Source organism: Mus caroli, chromosome 19 (genome assembly GCF_900094665.2).
Source record: "Mus caroli chromosome 19, CAROLI_EIJ_v1.1, whole genome shotgun sequence".
Taxonomy (NCBI): Eukaryota; Metazoa; Chordata; class Mammalia; order Rodentia; family Muridae; genus Mus; species Mus caroli.
In genome coordinates, this window is record NC_034588.1 from 2,753,841 (window position 1) to 2,775,312 (window position 21,472).

The window sequence follows — 21,472 nt, forward strand, 5'->3', positions numbered from 1 at the left end:
GGAGAGGGAGAGGGAGAGGGAGAGGGAGAGGGAGAGGGAGAGGGAGGTGGAGCTGTGAGGGGCAGAGGCTGGAGTAGGGACCTGATGGAAGGCTGCTGGACTTAGGCGTGAGCTAGTGCACGTGGCTTTAATTCCAGTCCTCTGGAGGAGGAGGAGGCAGATAGATCTGTTTGAGGTCAGCCTGGTCTACAAGGAGAGTCCCAAGCCAGCCAGGGCTACACAGTGAGACCCTGCCCCCATCTGACTACTTCCCATTCATTTGCATCTGTCTCCACAGCCACTGCTGAGACAGGGCAGGAGTGGGAGTCAGGCTTACATTCAAACCCTAGCTCTGACTCAGGTAGGTAACCTAGCCACAGTGAGCTCCTATTTCTGAGCCCCTCGGTCCTGTGAGTAAGGGCAATACTAATACAGCTTTGCACGCTTGTTCAAAGGTGTCATCAGGTGGACACATGTCACCAGAGCAGTGTTTGGTGCTCAGTCAGCACTTCTTGCTGGTGTGTCTGTCATTAGCCTGTTTGTCCTGCTGCTCTTCACAGACTGCAAACCCTGACTGAAGCATCCCATGGGAGGTGGTCAGAGAAATCCTGGTAGGTACCTGCTTTGAGTTGGTGTTGACTGGAGTAGACCAGCTGAGGAGATTTCCCGAATCACCCACATCTAAGCAGCTTTGCATCAATTACACCAATTCCTCTTTGGCAATTTCCTCTTTCAAGTTTCCTGTTTATCCCCTTTGAGACAGGGTCTCACTGGAGTCCCGGCTGGCCAAGCACTGGTGATTCTCCTGCCTCTGCCTCCCAAGGGCTAGAATCATGGGTGTGTTGTGGTCATCTCCAGAGGGCCTCTCACTGATTCTGAGACCCTGTGTCTATGTGGCTACCACAGGGCAGCAGTGACAACTCACCCTCGGGCATAAACATGTTGGCGATGACCATGAGTCCAGCTAGTATGAGGAAGGAGGACACTGTGGCCCGTCGTCCCACATAAATCATCGTGGTGGTGGCAACCAGCATGGCCGGGATGTCGATGATCCCAAACAGAGCCTGTACCAGGTAGATGCTGAGCCCAAACTTCTGCAGGTCCATGGCCAGGCCATAGTAAGCCACAGAATTAGAGAACCTGGAAAAGGAGGCAGAATGGCCCAGTTTCACCCACAACTCACTGTCTGGGGCTTGAGGCAAGGGATACAGGATGTGTGACCTGGGGACTGTCCCCTCAGGGAGTTCAAATCCCTTTGGCAGCATCTTCTGGTCTCTCACGCCTCATACATTGGAGCTCTTTCTCACTACATCTTGTTCACACCACCTGCTCCCCTGAGCTCAGGTTCTGAGCTCTGGGTTATCTTTGGTCTTCACTGTCAGTACAGCTTCAGTGCTGGGATTAAAACAGTGCTAAAAAACCAAAACCAGGCTAGGTAGTAGTGGTGTAGGCCTTTAATTCCAGCACTTGGGAGGCAGAGGCAGGAGGCTAGCCTGGTCTACAGAGTGAGTTCCAGGACAGCCAGGGCTACACAGAGAAACCCTGTCTCGAAAAACCAAACCAAATCAAACCAAACCAAAAAACAAACAAACAAACAAACAAACAAAAAACAAAAATAGAAGAAGACAGACAGGTTAAAGAACACATGCCAGTCTGTGCCTGTGATCCCAGCACTTGGAAGACTGGGGCAGGAGGATCACCAGCGTGGGCTACATAGTGAGATCCTGTCTCAAAACCTTACCTTTATTTATTTCTTTGCTTGTTGTTGACTGTGTGGTGTATGTGTGTCTGTATTCCTGCATGTGTGTGTGTGCACTTGCATGTGGAGAGCAGACATTGACCACGGCTGTCTCTCTCAATTGCTGTCCATCCTGTTTTCATTTTTAAATTAATTATTATTGTCTGTGCACCTGTACCACTCGTTGACGTCAGAGGACAGCTTTTGGGGAGCCGGTTTCTCTCCTACCCTGGGTCCCAGCGATGGAACTTGGCAGGTTTCAGGGGTAGTGTGGTGAAAGCTTTTACCTACTGAACCAGCTTTCAGCGCTGCTTTATTTTCTGAGACAGGAAATCTGAACTTGATCTCCTCTCCCCATTCTCTCTCTCACAGTCTCTAACATCATAGCTAAAGCTGACCTGAAACTCACTGTAGCTCAGACTGTCTTAAATCTCACAGCAATCCTCCTGCTTCAGTCTCCCAAAGTCTGGGATTACAGGCAAGAGCCAGGCACCTAGTTGTGCCTCCTTTTGGATCAGACATGAAACTTTGTCAAGCTGAGCCATGTACCTTTCTATAGGTGCTTTCAATGCGAAGACACTTGTAATGCCAGCACTGGAGAACACAAGGCAGTGCAACCCAACGCCAGCCTGGGCTATAGACCGAGATCCTGCCTTAACCAACCAACCAAGCTGCTGGTGACACAGGCCTTTAATCCCAGCATTCAGGAGGCAGATACAGGCAGATATCTGAGTTCGAGGCCAGCAAGGTTTACAAGGCGAGTTCTAGGACAGCAAGGGCTACACAGAGAAACCCTGTCTCAACTCCATCCCCACTCCAAAACAAAAAATCAAACAAAACCCAATCAACTGAAACAACAACAAAGAAGACACAGATGGGAGTGGAGGGGCATAAGTGTAACATAGACCCCTCTTACTTCTGTCCTGGGTTTTCCCAAACCCTTTCCTAGTATCCGAACACCAATCTTAGCTGTTGTTTTGAAAGGATTTTGCGTGTGTAATGAAGGTCTTACATCAGTTAACTTGAAGATAAATTGGGGCAGGGTGAGGGAAGCTGATGTAATCACATTAGTGTTTAAGCCTGGGCCTATAGGTCAAAGACAAAGAGTTAGAGATTCAGAGCCTAAGAGACTTTATTGTTTTGTTTTTTTTTTTAAGTGGGAAGATCCACTGTGTTTGTTTGTTTGTTTGTTTGTTTGTTTGTTTTTCGAGACAGGGTTTCTCTGTGTAGCCCTGGCTGTCCTGAAACTCACTCTGTAGACCAGGCTGGCCTCAAATTTAGAAATCTGCCTGCCTCTGCCTCCCAAGTGCTGGGATTAAAGGTGTGTGCCACCACTGCCCAGCTGTTTTTTCAGTTTTATGAGACAGGATCTCATATACCCCAGGCTGGGATTGAATTTGTTATTTTTTAGAGGCTAATCTTGAACCCCTGATTCTTCTATCTCTACTTCCCCACACGCTGGGGCTGCAGGTGTGTGCCACTTCTCCCAGACAGAGAACAATCTGATGTGAGAGTCTCCACTGAAACGGAGACTGCTACCTAGCCAGCAATGTAGGTGTTCTCTTGGAGCTGAGAGTGGTCTCTGGAGACATCTACCTTACAGCTGCAGAGAGTTGAACTCTGCCAAATGAATTCTTCCCCAAAGACTCTGCCAAGGAGCTGAGCTACACAGATTCCTTCTGCTCAGCCTTGGAAGCGCTGTGCAGGGACCCAGGCTGCATCCAGGTGGGCCTCGGCCTGCAGGGTAGTGATGCTTTAAGTCAGTCAAACCTGATCAGAGCATTCGTGGACTCTGAGAAAGATGACGAGCAGACAGACAAAAGCCACCCGGTGTATATCCCTAACCATGAGGCCATGTTGGTGGCCTACCAGGGAAGAGTGAGAAATGGCTTTGTTTCTGAAATGGTCTTTCCTGGAATGCCATCCAGGTTGGACTGTGACTGGCGATGTTTTGGAAAAATGTGGTAGATGAGTCAGCTACCAAGTTCCCAGACAGCCAAGGCTACTCAAAAAGACCCTGGCCCGAAAGACAGAGCGGGAGGAGGGAAGTTGGCTACTGACCAAAGGCAGAAGGTGCCAAGAGACAGACTAGTCTAGGGTTGGCAAGCTTCGAGTTACTATGGACCTGCAGATGGAAGCATGTCTTGGTGCCAAGGGGCAGAAGAAAGGGGTTTATACACTAAGCCAGTCCAAGACGGATCAGCACCAACTGGAATGTACTTGGACAGATTCAAAAACATTTACAGATCAGATGTCAGCTAAGAAGCAGTCCTTTTTATCAGAGCTTGGCACTGAATGCTTGGCCGACTACCCTGTCAAGTTTGCTTAGCCTACTGAGTTTGGGTGCATGCTGGGAGAGTGTGTGAGGTTGACAAATGGAGGGGGACATCCAAGATAGCCGCAGTCATGTCAAGCTGTATCCCAACACAGGGAGAATAGACTAGGTAGATATTCTCTATGATTCCTTTCTGTCTGACGTCTCTGTACCTGACAAAATTCTCACTTTTCCTATTTTCTCATTATTCACTAGCTTATCAAATATTTACTGCAAATCTGCCATATGCTATGGCTTTACCTGATGGCGACATTTCAAATATAATTGAATTAATTAAAAAAACAGTAGCAGAGCAGAGTGTTAACCTTTTTTTTTTTTTTTTTTTTTTTTTTTTTGGACAGGGTTTCTCTGTGTAGCCCTGGCTGTCCTGGAACTCACTTTGTAGACTAGGCTGGCCTCAAACTCAGAAATCTGCCTGCCTCTGCCTCCCAAGTACTGGGATTAAAGGCATGTGCCACCACACCCGTTTACCTATTTTTTATAGACACACATGTGTATGTGTATGTGCATGTGTGTGTGTGTGCACGCGCGTGTGTGTATGAGTGCGCGTGCGCGTGCGTGTGTTGTCCTCCCTGGGGGCAATTCCAGAGAAGAGCAAGAGCTCTCTCTTCCTCTCCCTGTCCCTTCTCCCCTCTCTCGATGGCACACAACTTTTTACTTTTTGTTTTAATTTTTTATGTGCATTAGTGTTTTGCCTGCGTGTCTGTGTGTGCGTGAGATTGTCAGATCCACTGGAACTGGAGTTACAGACAGTTGTGAGCTACCATGAAATCGGGTCCTTAGGAAGAGCATCTAATACTCTTAACCACTGAGCCATCTCTACACCCCCAACTCCTTTAAGATAGGGTCTTACCATATAGCCCTGACTTGCCTAGCACTCCCTGTGTAGCTCAGGCTAACCTTGAAATCTCAGAGATCCAACTGCCTCTGAGTGTAGCCCTGGGAGCCAAGGCAAGCACAACCACACCCAGCCAAGAATATATTCACTTTTATCCCAGGAATCCTTCTATGTAATTCACTCTGATCTTCACAACAGCACTAAGTGATGGCTAAGATTATAAAAGTCATGGGAGCCCGGCATGGTGGCACATGCCTTTAATCCCAGTACTCAGGAGGCAGAGGCAGGCGGATTTCTGAGTTCGAGGCCCGCCTGGTCTACAAAGTGAGTTCCAGGACAGCCAGGGCTATACGCTATACAGAGAAACCCTGTCTCGAAAAAAAAAAAAAAAAAAAAAAAAAAAAAAAAAAAAAAAAAAAGAAAGTCACAGGACTGTTGGGGAAGCTGAGGTTTAGAGGGGTTAACACACTCAGGATCTAACAGTGAATGCTGATGCTGAGATCAAGACACAGGCCTTCAGCTCCTCAGTCTTGCCTGTTTTAAGGCAGAGACTCTTATAGCCCAGGCTTGGCTTTGAACTTGCTACATAGCCATCTCTCCAACCCCAGAACTTTCTTCTTTCTTTTCTTTTCTTTTGTCCCCCCCCCTCTCTCCCTCCTTCCCTCCCCCTCCCTCCTCCTTCCCTCCCTCCCTCTCCCTCCCTTCTCCTTCCCTCCCTCCCTCTTCTNCCTCCCTTCTCCTTCCCTCCCTCCCTCTTCTTTCTTTCTTTCTTTCTTTCTTTCTTTCTTTCTTTCTTTCTTTCTTTCTTTCTTTTCTCTCTTCTCTTCCTTTCTTTGTTTCCTTCTTTCTTTCTCCTTTGTACACTGAGTACGCAACGCATTGCTTTGTAACTTGGAAATTTGCCACAAAAGAAAACAACAGAGTTTGGAGACATTTGTGCAAATTAACCAGTTCTCTTCTCCCTTTTCATAGTCATAGCCCTCCTGGGATCCCAGAAGTCCCTGTCCCCACCCCACCCCAGCCTAGAGAGCCTCATGGAAATAGTGCAATTGGATCCAGATGGGCCTGGTAAGGCTCCAGGGCTTCAAGGGGGCCCTGAAGACGGCCAAGATTTTCTGTATAAAACAAAGTTACACAAGCCAAGATACTTGGAGAATCCTTTAGGAAGGCCCATGGCCCCACTTCTGCCTAAGCTGTGGATTGCTGCCTCTTATGAAAAATAAGACTTTGCTAATTCTTTCTAGAAGGATCCAAAAGAGGTCTTTCAACCTCAGAGTTTGAAGTTGGTTTGTTTCTAAGAAGAAGGACCATGAGGAAGTGGCAGGATACCAGAGGGTGCTGCAGGAGGGCAGGCAGGGCGTGTCTGGACATCAGAGGGCAGGGTCCAGATCCGCCAAGAGTGCAAGGCGAGGAGGCAGGGTGGGGGGAATGACGGGGGGTGGGGGGATGTTTATAACACACCTCCATGAGGTCTTGGGATCTCCAAGGGCTAAGGGAACTTCATTCCCAGAACCCAGGGAACATGTCCCCAACTCAGGTCAGGGGCCACAAAACCCAAAATGCAGCAACAACAAAAGCACTGGAAACCCCTCTTCGTGTCTTCCCTTTGACCCTCATAAGGCCCATACTGCAGTAAGTACTATATCACAGCCTGCCTTTCTGCCTTCCTGCCTCATATTTATCAGCTTTGGGGCTGGAGAGATGGCTCAGTGGTTAAGAGCACTGACTGCTCTTCCAGAGGTCCTGAGTTCAAATCCCACAACCACATGGTGGCTCACAACCATCTGTAATGGGATCCGATGCCCTCTTCTGATGTGTCTGAAGACAGTGACAGTGTACTCATATAAATAAAAAATAAAAATAGAATAAATAAATGTCAGATTTGAACAGTTAATGTCCAGGAATGCAGAGGAGAGGCCAAGGATGTGCCTCCTCTTTTCTGCCTGCCCCTCCCATCTGCGTAATAAATGAGACCGAATGATTTTCTGTTTTGTTTTGTTTCATTCACGGATTGGCCCCAGCACTTTGTATATGCTGGGCCAGTGTCCTACCATTGGGCTAAATTCCAAGCCCTTCTTTCTATTTATTTGCTAAATTACAGTTTATCCATTAGTTATAAATTTATTAAATTATTTATTTGTCAAAGTATTTATTTTTATAACTTATTATGTTATTATTTTTTTTAAGTTTTGTTGGGGGGCTGGAGAGATGGCTCAGTGGGTAAGAGCACTGACCGTTCTTCTGAAGGTCCTGAGTTCAAATCCCAGCAACCACATGGTAGCTCACAACTACCCATAATGAAATCTGACTCCCTCTTCTGAAGACAGCTACAGTGTATTTACATAAAACAATAAATAAATCTTTGGGCTGGACCAGAGCACGTGAGAGAACTGGAATGGCCAGAGGTCCTAAATTCAATTCCCAACAACCACATGAAGGCTCACAACCATCTGAACAGCAACAGTATATTCATATACATAAAATAAATAAATAAATCTTTTTTTAAAAAGTTTTGTTGGATTGGAGAGATGGCTCAGTGGTTGAGAGCACTGGCTGCTCTTCCAGAGGTCCTAAGTTCAAATCCCAGCAACCACATGGTGGCTCACAACCATCTGTAATGGGATCTGATGCCCTCTTCTAGTGTGTCTGAAGACAGCTACCGTGTACTCATATGCATAAAATAAATTAAGAAATATTTTAAAGAAAGTCTTGTTTTTTTTTTTTTTTTGGTTTTTCGAGACAGGGTTTCTCTGTATAGCCCTGGCTGTCCTGGAACTCACTTTGTAGACCAGGCTGGCCTCGAACTCAGAAATCCGCCTGCCTCTGCCTCCCGAGTGCTGGGATTAAAGGCGTGCGCCACCACGCCCGGCGAAAGTCTTGTTTATTTGTTCTTATTTGTGCCTGTATGTGTGTATCCGTGTGAGTTTATGTGTATGACATGTGCACAGGTAAGACCTTCTGCACAAATGTAGACACTTAGGTCAACATAATGTCCCATCTATAATGTCAATTCACCCACAGAGTACCAGGGGCTGGTGTAACCTTAATCTGGTTGTTGTTGTCTTGAGACAGAGTTTCTCTGCGTATCCCTGGCTGTTCTGGAATTTGCTTTGTAGACCAGGCTGGCTTCAAACTCACAGAGATCCACCTGTCTCTGCCTCCTGAGTGCTGGAATCAAAGTGGTGCACCCCACCCCTCCCAGCACTGTAACCTTAATTAAAAACAAACAGACAAACAAACAAACAAACAAACAACATTTGTATGTATGAGTGTTTTGCCCCCATGTATGCATGAACAGCACATGGCTTCTGATAACCACAGAAGCCAGAAGAGGGCATTAGAGTCCCCTGAAATTGGATTTACAGATTGGGTGGAGCCGCCATGTAGGTGCTAGCAATAGAACCAGGCTCCTCTGCAAGAGCAACGAGTGCTCTAAACTACTGGGCCATCTCTCCAGCCCCTTTGTGGTTTGTTTCTTTTGTTCTGTTTTTCAAGACAGGGTTTCTCTGTGTAGATCAGGCTGTCCTTGGAATTCAGAGGTCCCTCCTGCCTCTGCCTCCCAAGTGCTGGGATTAAAGGTGTGCACCAACATACCCAGCTTGGAGTGATCTCTGTCTCTGTCTGTCTGTGTGTATGTGTTGGAGTGTGTGTGTGTGTGTATGTGTTGGAGTGTGTGTGTGTGTGTATGAGTGTGTGTGAGTGTGTCTGTGTGTTGGGGTATGTGTGTGTGTTGGGCTGTGTGTGTGTGTGTGTGCGCATGCATCCTTTGCTTATGTATGCACCCTTCTGTGCTGATATGCTTATCCATGTGAGGAGGGCATCAGGCTTCTTTCTCTATCTTTCAATGCCTTTCTTCCCTTGAATCTGAACCTGCAGGTCCATTTGACCAAAGCTAGAGTTACACGCATAGCAGGCCATGGTCAGCTTGTTAACACAGGTTCTGTGATTTGAAGTCAGGCTCTTCTTGCACTTGCAGAGCAAGCACTGAGCCATTTTCCCAGTCCTAAGGGCCGGGTGCTAAAAGGAAGTGGCATAAGACTGGATCCATATATGTTAGGACTAATTCAGGACAGTGTTTGCTAATGAGAGCAGAAAGCATGTCCCCAGCTCAGGTCAAAGGGATGAGCCATCACCTACCAGACCCCCATGAGACAGCACGTGACCCTTCTGATGGCAGGAGTTCTAAAGAGGTCCAAGATGGAGTTGGAGGTGCGGACACTTGCAAACTCATCCTGGATGTAGGAGCTCACCACCTGGGAGAGGAATGTGTGATCAGGGGCATTGAGGGTTCTGGGACGCCATTTTCCTCATTGGATTCCATATCCATTGGCAATGGTGCTTCCGTGTGTTTGTTGCTGTGACAACGGGCCATATCCTCCACTTCACTAAGGCCCTCGGAGACTGTTGCATGATTTTGTGATGCAGTGGGGGCAGCAAGGTGCACTTCAACAGCCCTGAGTTTCAACGGCATCAAAGACTGTCACTCAGTTCCCAGTAACTTCACCACAGCATCAGATAGTGGCTAGAAGCAGCCGGGCTGGAGGGAAGCTGTCAGAGCGCTGGGCTGGCATGGCCTGGGCTAGCACAGCCTGACTTCCATCTCCAACACAGCCCCACCACGTCCTCATGGGCAAACTACCCGGCCTCTCTTAACCTCCACATCTCTTTCTCTTTCTTACAGTTTTGTGTTACATTTATTTATTTTGTGTGCGAGAACGCGTGTGCCTCAGCGTGTATGTGGAGGGCAGAGGACAACTTTTAGAAGTCAGTCCCTCCCTCCATTGTGTGGGTGCTGAGGATTGAACTCGGGTCATCAGGCTTGGCAGCAAGTGCTTAGCCCACTGAGCGCATCACTGGCCCCAATCCCTTTTTTTAAAAATTTTTCCTCTTTCCCCTCTTCCCCTTCCTCTTCCTCTTCTTCCTCCTCCTCTCCTTCCTCCTCCTGTTGTGTGTTGTATGTCCATGTGTATGTATGTGCACTCATATGTGGGAGGCGGGTGTGTGGAGACAAATGTTGATAATCACTTTTCTGTGTGTTTTCTTTCCTTCCTCTCTCTCTCTCTCTCTCTCTCTCTCTCTCTCTCTCTCTCTCTCTCTCTCTCTCTTTCTTTCTTTTCCTGACACAGGGTTTCTCTATGTAATCCTGGCTGTCCTGGAACTCCCTTTGTAGACTAGGCTGGCTTTGAACTCAGAGATCCACCTGCCTCTGCCTCCCTATTGCTAGGACTGCAGGCTTGTACCGCCATGCCTGACTGTGAGATTTGGTCACTGACGCTGGAATTTATCCTTCCAGCTAGGCTGGCTGGCAAGTGAGTCCCTGGGCTGCACCTGTCCATCCTTCAGCGCTGGGTAAACCTCTACCACACCTGCCTCCCCTGTCAGTACCACAAAAACCCAGCCCAGCCTTCCACCCACACCCCGCTCACCTCTGTAGTCAGCCTCTCCCCTTCCGCCTTCCTGCCATTCATCATGGCCACCTTCTGAAGGTTCTGCACAGCTTGCTGGGCCTTGCCGTGAAGGAGGAGCCATCGGGATGACTCTGGAAGCCACCTGGGGTACAGAAGGATCATTTCCACTGCAATCCCAGCATACCTTCACTCTTTCAGACCCTAAAGACAATGTCAGGGTGCCAGTTTCACAAGCAGGACAGGTCGCCAACACCCCTTTATTGTTGTTGTTGTTTTGAGACAGGTTTTACAAACATCGTTATGTGGGTGAGTCCCAGAAATTGAATTCTAGTTGTTAAACTTGGAGTCAAATATTTTCCCTGACTGAGCCATCTTGCCTGCCCATTTTCCTCTCTCTCTCTCTTTTTCTTTTTTTCCTTGAGACAGGGTTTCTCTGTATAGCTCTGGCTGTCCTGGAACTCACTCTGTAGACCAGGCTGGCCTGGAACTCAGAAATCCACCTATCTCTGCCACCCAAGTGCTGGGATTAAAGATGTGCACCACCACTGCCCAGCACTCTTTCTTTTCTTTCCTTCTCCCTTCCTTCCTTCCTTTCTTTCTCTCTCTCTCTCCTCTCCTCTTCTCTCTCTCTTCCTTCCTTCCTTCCTTTTTTCCTTCTCTCTCTTTCTTTCTTTCTTTCTTTCTTTCTTTCTTTCTTTCTTTCTTTCTTTCTTTCTTTCCTTCTCTCTCTCTTCCTTCCTTCCTTTCTCTTTCTTTTTTCTCTTTCTTTTCTTTCTTTTTTCTTCTTCTTTTTTTGTAGCATATCATACAGAGAATCATTGAAGTGTCCTTCAAATCTAAGACACCCTTGGTATTAAATTGCATCTGGCTCTTGCCCTAGCTGCATGGCCTTGAAAAAAATCATGGCCACTTTCTGGGCTGTACTTCAGTTCCCCTCTTACAAAATACAATGGGTTTTTATGAAGCACAGTGGAATTGATACAGGCAAAAATAATTTTGTATGTTCCAGAGCCCCATGCCATGGAAAGCGGTTGGCCAAAGATTCCCTAAAGCTATTCACAAGTACCTGGGACCCTATGGCCCTCATCATGCCTCTGTTCTCTGTGTCCAGCACTTCCAAGGCACTCTACACCTCACCTATCAGACACATGCCCATCCCAGCACCTCTCTGCTGGACGTACCAAGAATAGAGGAAAAAGACCAGAAAAGGAGCAGACACAGCAAACTGCAGCCACCGCCAGGGCCGGATCAGATATGCCACGCCAGCCAGGATGAGCTGGCCCAAGGTGAAGGAGAAACCCAGCAAAATGCCTGCTACTGTACGGCCTCTGGTTGGCATCCATTCTACAACTGTGAAAGAAAGGCAGGAAGCTGGAGTGACCCATCTACCACATAGCTATTTCATTCACCCACCCCTTCCTCATGGCTGTGGCCACACCAAGATCTACCTAGACAACACTCTTATACGGCCTATGGCAGGGTGCTCACTATAGGACATCAGACTCTAAAATGGCTTCATTGTAGCTGGTGGCGCACGCCTTTAATCCTAGCACTCAGGAGACAGAGGCAGGCATATCTCTGAGTTTGAGGCCAGCCTGGTCTACAAAGTAGGTTCCAGGACAACCAGAGCTGTTACAACAGAGAAACCCTGTCTCAAATAAATCAAACCAAACCAACCAAACAAAAAGTCTTCATTGTAAGGTTGAATTTCCTGAGACGGGTGTGGCATGCCCCTCCTTCAGTGAGTGTGTGTGTGTCTACACAAGAGCGTACAGGAACACAACCACGCAAATGTTTATGTAGTACAGAGGCCATTCTGGTATGATAGGCTGACGGATTTCAGGCATTTGCTCTCAGCTGCAGCGGGCCACCTACCCTTCTAGAAGGTGGGACTGGATTTCTGAGGTCCTAATATGTGCTTGGCACCTCTCTTTCTTCCTTTTGTATAGAACAGAGTTTATGTAGAGCACAGGGAGGGGAGTTAAGAGGGTAGTAGAGGCAGAGAAAGGCAGAGAGAGGGAGAGAGTAGAGAAGTAGGGGAGTAGAGGGCTGCCATGAGCAGGTGGAAAGAGTGGGGAAGGGAATGGGGAGAGGCAGGAGCAGGAAGGAGAGCAAGAGCGAGAGAGAAGCAAGAGAGCAAGAGAGCGCTTAGCACCTCTCAGTGTCCAAATGCTGGGGCAGAATAAGGCAGAAAAGAGGGTACTGGTCTGTACACCTGCTTCTCTGGACCCAAGAGCTCTCTCCCATCCTGAAATCAAAGGCCCACCTGCCGATGGACAACTAAAGGTGGTGGCAGTGTCTGAGCCTGATGATGTCTCCAGAGGCAAACTAAGTAAGAGCAGCACAGGCAGGTGGCAGCCCTGTGTTCAGAGCGGGCTGTCTATTGCCTTCCACCAGGGTTTCGCCTACGGGCTCCAGCTTATTCCTTATCTCTGAAAGGTGACACTCCTATCTGGTTAGCATCCAGGAGTTCAAACTCACTAGGTTGATTGGGCTGGCCTCAAATGTGTTATCCTCCTGCCTCTGCCTCCACGAGTGCTGAGATTACATTCATGCAGTACGGCGCCCTGCCCCGCCCTGCCCCGCCCTGCCCCGCCCTGCCCCGCCCTGTCCTAAGGTTTTAGAGTTTGCATTGTCCGATTGAAGCCTTGTGACTGCATGAACTCCCGGCCACCCTTTATTTACAGACTCGCGTATTTTAGGCAAGCTTCAAACTGGCTGTGCAGTTTGAACTGTTTGAGGTTCACCTTGAACTTCTGATCCTCTTGCTTCCACCTCCCAAGTGCTGCGATTGCAGGTGCGAGCCACCATAGCTGTCTCCCTTGGACACCATCCTATCTTATGTCCCTGTGTCCCACTCACCTATGTGACCCCATGTAAACCTGGCACATCATAGACGATTAGTAGGTACTGTTGAGTAACTCTCATGAAATCAATCTGACCCTCTCAGCTCACAGATTAGTCAACTGAAACCCAGACCCAGGAAAGGCCACCACTGCCCACTGCTGCCCTCAGGGTCACAGTCGGCCAACCAGGGTCTTCCAAATCCAGAGCCCTGGGTAGGAGGTTTTGAATTGTGGTTTCTGGGTGAGAATTACATAACACAAAATTTGCAAAGCTGTCCTGTGATGCTCTAATTCCCTTGTTGCATGGCCCCAGCCCCTCTGGGTCCCGCCTGGACTGGACTCACCCAGGGAGAGAGAGTTGAGGATGATGCCGGAGAAGGTCATGCCCATCAGGAAACGGAAGACGCAGTAGGCACTGAAGGAGCCCACATATGCTGTGGCAGCCCCCGAAACTGCCAGCTGCAGGTACGACCACACCAGTGGGGCCTTGCGACCCAACCTGAACCCAAAGAGCGAGGGGCTAGGGACTCCTGACCAAGGAGGCAGAGGGGCCACATCTGACACTTCTGCCTTGGTGGGGACACCGAAGCAATCAAAGGGAAGATGAGATGCCCAGTAAAAGCCACCCCTCTAAACCCTCTAAACACCACATGCAACCACCAGGCTGATCAGGGATAGAGGGACAAGTGTGATGGAAGATCAGAGATCGAGAGATTTAGTCCATGTTGGGGAAAGGTAGAGAGTTTGAAAAGAGATCCATGCCTATAATCCCAGCACTTGGGAAGTGCAGGCAGATGGATTAGAAATTAAAAAAAAAAAGATAAAAGAAAAACACTCACATATATATATGTATATCTATATGTATATGATGTACACACACACACACACCCATTGCATTTATACACATACACACACATGCACACAAAAAGGAAGAAGAAGGAGGGAAAGAAAAGAAGGAATAGCCAGGTGGCGCATGCCTTTAATCCCAGCACTTGGGAGGCAGAGGTAGGTGATCTCTGTGAGTTTGAGGCCAGCCTGGTCTAGAGAGTGAGTGCTAGGACAGTCAGGGCTACACAGAGAAACCCTGCCTTAGAAAAACAAAACAAAACAAAACAAAACAAAACAAACAAACAAACAACCCCAGATAACGAAAGGAATAAAGAAAGAAGAGACAGAATGTAGGTGAACACAAGGGCTTTCCCTGGGGGACGAGGCGCTCCCCCAAAGGCTCACCTGTCAGCAAGACCACCAAACAAAGCGGCTCCCACCAACACCCCGGTCATGTAGATGGACTGAGCCAGGTCACGAAGAGTGCGGGCCTCACACACCAGGTCCCACTATTGGGGAGAGAGGAGCGCTAAACCTTGTCCTTAGGCTTGGCCTCCTCCCAGCCCTCCAAGCCACCCACCCACCTCTGACCTCCATCACAATGGTAGATGGGAAGATGCTTCGGTCGTAGACCCAACCATCCTTGCAGCCCTCGGTGGCCACCCCATGGGAGGAGGTGTTGGGTTTCAGAAGGGCCCACTGAGGCTCTACATAGCGCCGGCACGGCTCGGGGTCCCCATGCTGGTTCAGGGGTATGACAGCCCTCAGCCAGACCCCCGAGACGTTGGTGGTAGGTTCTGTGTAGTTGGCAGGATGTTGGCAGTGGTGAGGGGGTGCGGCAGCCGTGAAGTTCTGTAGGAAGGTATGGCAAGCCAGCAGCCCACAGGGCAGCAGCAGCAAGGCTGTATAGACAAGCTGGAAGCGACCCACACCTCCCAGGGCATCCAGCAGGTCTGTGAAGGCCATGGCCAAGGGCCCTACCCCAGGTCGAGCCTGCCCAGGCCTTATGTAAAAAGGCAGGGGAGGGACCTAGAGGTAGAGGATCAGGCCAGGGGTCAGGACCACACAGGCCTTCTCTACAATCAGCTCAGAGGGATCCAGTTACACCTCACAGGAGGCCTAAGTGTCCCCACATCTGCAGTGTGTCCCTCCCCCAGGCCCTTTCTGCAGTCCTCCCTCTATCTGTTACCTCTTGAATTAGCAAAGCCAAGGGTTGAGCGCTAGAGAGATAGCTGAGTTAGCAGAGTACTTCAGGACCTGAGAAGCATTTAAACCCTGCACTTGCTTAAAATGAAGGCCATGGTGGCATGAACTTGTAATCCCAGGAAGAGAGATTCATGGGCCTTGCTGGCCAGACAGCCAAGCCTAACCGTCGAACCCCAGCTCCCAGTAAGGGATCCTGTCTTCAAAAGACAAGGAGGATGGCTCCTCAGGATGACACTGGAGGTTGGCCTCTGACTTCTGCAAAGTGCCATGGCACTTATGAGTGTGTGTGCACGTGCATGTACACACAAATACATAATTTTAATTTTGTTTTTGGGTTTTTTGTTTTTTGTTTTTTTTGTTTTTTTGAGACAGGATCTCACTGCATAGCCGTGACTGTCCTGGAAATTACTGTGTAGACCAGGCTGGCCTCGAACTCACAGAGACCTGCTTGCCTCTGCCTCCTTTCGATTGTGTGCACCTGGCTCTCAAATTAATGAATGAATGAATTATTATTATTATTATTATTATTTTTTTTTTTTTTTTTTTTTGGTTTTTCGAGACAGGGTTTCTCTGGCTGTCTTGGAACTCACTTTGTAGACCAGGCTGGCCTTGAACTCAGAAATCCGCCTGCCTCTGCCTCCCAAGTGCTGGGATCAAAGGTGTGCGCCACCACCGCCCGGCTATTATTTTTTTTAATTAAAAAATAAACCAAATGCGACACAACAAGCAATACAGAAACAAAACCAAAGAAGTCCAAGTAGGGCAGTCAAGAAGCAGCCTCAGTTTGGGGTTGGGGTACTTTCAGGGTAGATTGGCGAATCACCACAGCAAATTAAAGCCACTCTAGAGAGGGGCTGAGGGCTGAGGGCTGAGAGGAGAGAGGAATCCAGGACACCATGCATCCCGCTCCCTCCAAGACCTGCTCCAGTGAGGAGGCCAGTTGACTTGGCTCCAGCCTCCCAGTAAATAGTTCCTGGAAACCACCAGCTCAGGACACCGGTTCTTTCATGATCAGAACTCTCAGGTCCATTTCTACATGCAGCCTTGTGGGCAGTCCCCACCGCCCGCTTCCTGCTCCCTCAATTTTTCTTTTCTTTTTTTTTTCCCTTTCTTCTCAAGATAACGTTTACTATAGCCCAGGCTGGCCTGGAACTCCCTATGTATGTATGTATGTATGTATGTATGTATGTAGTCAGATGGTGACCTTTGAACTTTTTCTTTTTTTTTTTTTTTNTTTTTGTTTTTTTGAGACAGGGTTTCTCTGTATAGTCCTGGCTGTCCTGGAACTCACTTTGTAGATCAGGCTGGCCTCGAACTCAGAAATCCACCTGCCTCTGCCTCCCGAGTGCTGGGATTAAAGGCATGTACCACCATGCCTGGCTTGAACTTTTTATTTTTCTGAGACAAGAGTTTCTCTGTGTAACTCTGGCTGTCCTGGAACTCACTCTGTAGACCAGGCTGGCCTGGAACTCAGAGATCTGCCTGCCTCTGCCCCCTGAATTCTGAAACTAAAAGGCATGAATCACCACCACCCAGTGGCAAGCCTACCAACCAAATATAGCCCGCCTGGCTCCTTCAGTCCCCACTGGCTGCCTGCACTCTTTGTCCTAGGGGCGACTCATTTTCATTCTCCAGTCTCAGTTCCTGTTATCTCTGGTAAGAGCCACAGAGGCAGAACATTAATGTAAGATGCTGGATTACAGGGTGTCCCACTGTGGCCTGGGGTTGGGTGGGGACTTTGTGCCTTAGAGAGCTCCCTGGGGGGTCAGATTTGTGCTAAGTGGAGGTCTTGTGTTTCCTTACTGATATCTGCAGAGGAGGAAGTCAGACTCAGCCCCCAGGTAGGGCATGCAAAACCAGAAAAGCCACCTGGATTGGCTGTCAGTGGAGCAGTCGGTTCAAGGCTCTGTGGCCAGGCCTGCTTAACATCTCAGGAGCTGAGGTGGCCACAGCCAGATGCCCAATCTCTGGCAAGGGTGGACAAGGGTATGAGACAGCCTGAGCTGTCTCTACACCAAGGCTTGCTGGTACAATCACGGGAACAGTTGGGGAGAATAACACCCAGAGACAGGTGTACAGCCTTTCATTTTATTTTCTCACTGCACTGAAACATGGGACCTCCCCCCCCCCCCAGTTCCTCCATAACCAGTACACTCATCCCTCAGGCATTCCCTTGAAAATGACCAGTATATATACAAAAAAAGAGAGGAAGTGGGGGAGGGCGGGGAGGGGGAGGGTCTGAGCACCCTGGGGCCAGGAAGTTCCTGGTGGGCACACGGGCTAGGAGAGGTGTAGTTTGGTTTGCAGAGGGATCTTGGCTGCTGCATGGAAGGCACAGGAAGGTGAGTCTGGCTGTGGGGCTCCCACAGTGAGGTGAGGCCTTCAACACCCGGGTGCAGACAGGGAGCTAGCTAGTGGTTATGAAGTCTGCAGCTCTAGGGGATGACAGGGGCTAGAGCCTCCACAGATTAGGCAAGACACACATCCGGACAGTAGCAGTGAGGGGGAGGGGGGAGGGTGCCTGCCCCTGCCCCTGCCCCTGCCCCAGAGGCAGGGATGAGCAGGGAGCTGCCTTCCTGGTCTTAGCCCTGAGCAGGGGTCAGGGTGCCCAGTCTGAGCCCTTGACTACAGGGGCAGGGAGGGCTCCGTGACTCTGCCCAGAGCAGTCGAACAGAGTTAGTGGGGAGGTGAAAGGACAGGAGGACAAGGGTGCCTTCCTGTTCTGAGGAAGGCACCAGAAGCTGGTGTGGTCTGGAGTGGCACGGCGGGGAGGCATGGCTTGGCAGGGAGGCGTGGCTTGGCAGAGGAAGAAAGGAAGAACAAAGGCAACTGGAGCAGAGCGATTCCCCACTTCAGGCAAACATAGTCAGCTGGAGCCACTGTAGGGTAAGACAGACAGGTTACTTGGAGCAGCAGGACATATGGCCAGTCAGCTTCTTCCTTTACCCATCCCCCATCCCAGAGGACAGGCTGCAGACTGGGCTCAGCCATCACCAAGCAATATTTATGCCCTCGACAGGGGCGTTCGCTGCTCCTCCTCCTCCTCCTCTCCTCCTCCTCCTCCTCCTCCTCCTCCTTCTTCTTCTTCTTCTTCTTCTTCTTCTCTCTCTCTCTCTCTCTCTCTCTCTCTCTCTCTCTCTCTCTCTCTCTCTCTCTCTCTCTCTCTCTCTCTCTCTCTCTCTCTCTCTCTCTCTCTCTCTGTATGTGTGTGTATGTGTGGCTTTTCTCTTTTCTTTTTTGAGACAAGGACAGTCCCTGGCTGTCCTGGAACTCACTCTGTAGACCAGGCTAGCCTCAAACTCCCAGAACTCCACCTGCCTCTGCCTCCCTCGGGTTGGGCTTGTGGGGTGGGCCTGAGTCACCGCCACAGTCAGCAGCAGCTGTCTCATTTCTCTACTCTGGAACGTTAGGCTGCTGGTTCCCACCAGCTTCTAGAAGCCTGGCCTCCCCTTCTTCATCCCCCCCCCCCAGGCTCCAGAAGCCCCTGTCCCAAGGTTTCCAAGACTGGGGTCCAGATTTGAAGGCTTGTTCCAAGGCCATGGCCGCCTGTCCTGGTCGGGTCGGGCGAACAGGGGGGATTATCTCACCTTAAATAGATCAAAGGTCACAACACCATCCAGGTCTGTGTCCAGAAGTTTGAAAAACCCTGTGTTCGAGAAAAATGAGTTAAATCTGGGACGCCAGCCAGCCAGTTACTATTCAGCCAAGACTATCTCCCACCTCCCACACACCCCGAGTTATTGCCCCTCGAAGTCATAACGCTTCCTGTCCAAAGAGGCCCCCCTCCTACATGCTCCGTGCTCCATGCTCCTGTGTAAGAGTCCTCTGTTCTCCTTCAGCCTCCACCCCACTCGCCCCTCTATGCCTCATGAGGAACACTGTGTGCTTTGTGGTGAAGTGGGGTCCACTGGGGACACTCACGGAACATGGTCTCCAGCCGCACAAGGCAGCACACAAAGTTGTCAAAGTCCACGGCCAGGTCAGGCTCCGAGTAGCGGGTGATAATGAGTTCATGCAACTTCTTGTTAAGCTTGAAGCCTGAGCAGAGAGGGGACAGGCAAGTGAGGGCTGGCGCAGGTGCAGCCAGCGAGGGCCGGGAGGCGCTGCTCCGAGAAGATGGGCTGCTAGACCTCTTGGGTAGAGCTGGGGTGGGGCTGGAGGGCAGGATGAGGGCTGCATGGGGGCCTGCTGGAGGAGATGGCTCAGAGGTTAAGAGGTCATGAGTTCAATTCCCAGCAACCACATGGTGGCTCACAGCCATCTGTAATGGGATTACATAAAATAAATAACAACAACAACAAAACAAAAGAAGCTAGGAGGGGCTAGGCAAGTGAGGGCCAGGCCCAGGGGGAACATGGGAACATCACCCCAAGAACACCCCAGAAAATCACACGCTGGCTACAGAGGACCTAGGCATCTGGCCATACTTGTTTTTCTGCAGGCCAGTGTGGGAGAGTCCTACACCTGCCTGCCTCCCTGGAGCTTGGAGCCTGTACTGGCCCGTCCTCACCCGCCTGCTCTGGTCATGTCATCCAGACACAGTCACCCTCCTAAGAATTATTTATCTCTTCTTCACATTAGCAATAACAAAGGGCTCTGTTTGATGGCTCAGTGGATAAAGCTTCCGTCACGAAAGCTTGAGGACCAAGTCTGGGTTCCTAGATTCCACATAAAAACCAAGGCAACTTGGTAGTTTGCCGGTAATCCCAGCCTTCCCTGGGGAGGCAGACAGGATTCCCTGGGGAAACTGGATAGCCAAACTAGCCTAATCTGTGAGATCCAGGTTCAGTGATAGAGGCCCCGTCTCAGCAACAGTAATGAAGGAAGGCAGATGATGTTGCCCTCTGGCTTTTATGTGTGTCCACACACATATGAACATAAGTACATACATGCACACCACACACACACACACACACACATCTATGCAGAAATGAACGAAAAGGCCCTTGTTCTTGGTAAGCTACAAGGAGAGGAAAGGGAGGAGCCAGATGAAGTCCGTAGCTTAGCAACCACAGCACCTTTAGTACTACCATCCCCAGGGACAAGGGCCAGCCAGGTAGGTGGTCCACTGTCAGGGAGGCTGCCTGGGGTTCAGGAGCAGTGGGGCCATCAGCCTCAGGCCTCACCTGCAGCCTCGATGGCCATCCTCATCTCGTAGGCACTCATGCTGCCAGACTTGTCCAGGTCAAACTTCCGGAAGATGGTCTGTGTGGAAGGATAAAGGGTGGGGCCTAGTGAGTCAGCTGCTGCTCGGCGGCATGGGGAATGGCCATTTGCTGAGACCCGTAGGCTTGGATGGGAAAGGAGTCACATGCGAAAAGGAAGCTCTGTTGGAAAGGCTGGCTATGTAGCTAGCCTGGGCTCTGCTACGAGGCCCGGCCATGGCATGACTGAGGCCACAGAGGGCCAGTAGAACCCAGCGAGGGAACCTCCTGCCACCTACCAGGTAATTTCGGATGCGGTTCCACAGGATGTTGAACTCCACCAGACCCAGCTTCCCGTTGCCATCTCGCTTGGCAGATGTTAAGAAGGACACTACTCAGCTTAAAGTACTTATGTGAGAGGGAGGCCTGGGTGGAAGAGAGCCTGGTTGTGGAGGGGAGAGATAACAGCAGCTCCCTGTAGCTCCCTGCAGCTCTCAGCCAGCGTTGTTGTATGTATCAGATACAGTGAAGCAGGGTGGGAGAGCTACCAGCCTTAGGGCCAAATAGGGACTGAGTTCTTGCTCCACTTCCCACAAGACCTCTGACTCAGAGTTTCCTCTGCTGGCCAACTGCAAGCTATCCAGGAAGGTGTTTGAACGTGAGGCCTGACCACATTCACACTCTCCTGGCTCTGCCTAAGCTTTTCAGCTGCTCGTAGGACAGGTGGACGGCCTCATCCTCCACCCAAACTCCACCAGACACCAGAGCAGGTGGAAGGATACATCCATGAGGTTCACCATGCTGCGGCACGACTCCAGGCTGAAGCCATTAGTGCGCAGGTCTTTGTCTGAAACAAACAACAAACAGTTTGGGGGCTGAGGATATCACTCAATTGATGGGTGCTTGCCTGGCACACATGAAGCCCTGGGCTAGATTCCCATGACTGCATAAAGGAAGCATGGTGATGCATGCCTGTAACCACTGCAGTTGGGAGGAGCAGGAGGAGGAGGAGGAGGCCAGCCTCAGCTATATAGACCCTGTTTAAAAAAGAAAAGATTAATCCCAGCACTCGGGAGGCAGAGGCAGGCGGATTTCTGAGTTCGAGGCCAGCCTGGTCTACAAAGTGAGTTCCAGGACAGCCAGGGCTATA

General features: G+C 49.9%; 2 protein-coding genes across 3 annotated transcripts in view; both read right to left on the reverse strand.

The window, feature by feature from the left end:
- The window catches only part of Slc22a20p, a 16,895-nt gene extending 1,957 nt beyond the window's left edge, over positions 1-14,938 (reverse strand). The window contains exons 1-7 of the mRNA XM_021152431.1: positions 14,564-14,938; positions 14,378-14,481; positions 13,489-13,643; positions 11,480-11,648; positions 10,317-10,440; positions 9,028-9,143; positions 850-1,119 (exon numbers count right to left, since the gene is read on the reverse strand). Coding sequence (XP_021008090.1) covers positions 850-1,119; positions 9,028-9,143; positions 10,317-10,440; positions 11,480-11,648; positions 13,489-13,643; positions 14,378-14,481; positions 14,564-14,938 — 1,313 coding nt within the window. The remainder of the gene's footprint in view (positions 1-849; positions 1,120-9,027; positions 9,144-10,316; positions 10,441-11,479; positions 11,649-13,488; positions 13,644-14,377; positions 14,482-14,563) is intronic.
- Positions 14,939-17,250: 2,312 nt separating this feature from the next.
- Capn1 (calpain 1) overlaps positions 17,251-21,472 on the reverse strand; it is a 26,379-nt gene continuing 22,157 nt past the window's right edge. The window contains exons 17-22 of one of the 2 annotated variants that reach the window (XM_021151377.2): positions 21,105-21,169; positions 20,622-20,690; positions 20,305-20,383; positions 19,100-19,216; positions 18,766-18,824; positions 17,251-18,057 (exon numbers count right to left, since the gene is read on the reverse strand). In XM_021151377.2, coding sequence (XP_021007036.1) covers positions 18,031-18,057; positions 18,766-18,824; positions 19,100-19,216; positions 20,305-20,383; positions 20,622-20,690; positions 21,105-21,169 — 416 coding nt within the window. In that variant the 3' untranslated portion in view covers positions 17,251-18,030. The remainder of the gene's footprint in view (positions 18,058-18,765; positions 18,825-19,099; positions 19,217-20,304; positions 20,384-20,621; positions 20,691-21,104; positions 21,170-21,472) is intronic. The other variant, XM_021151376.2, reaches the window with a different exon arrangement.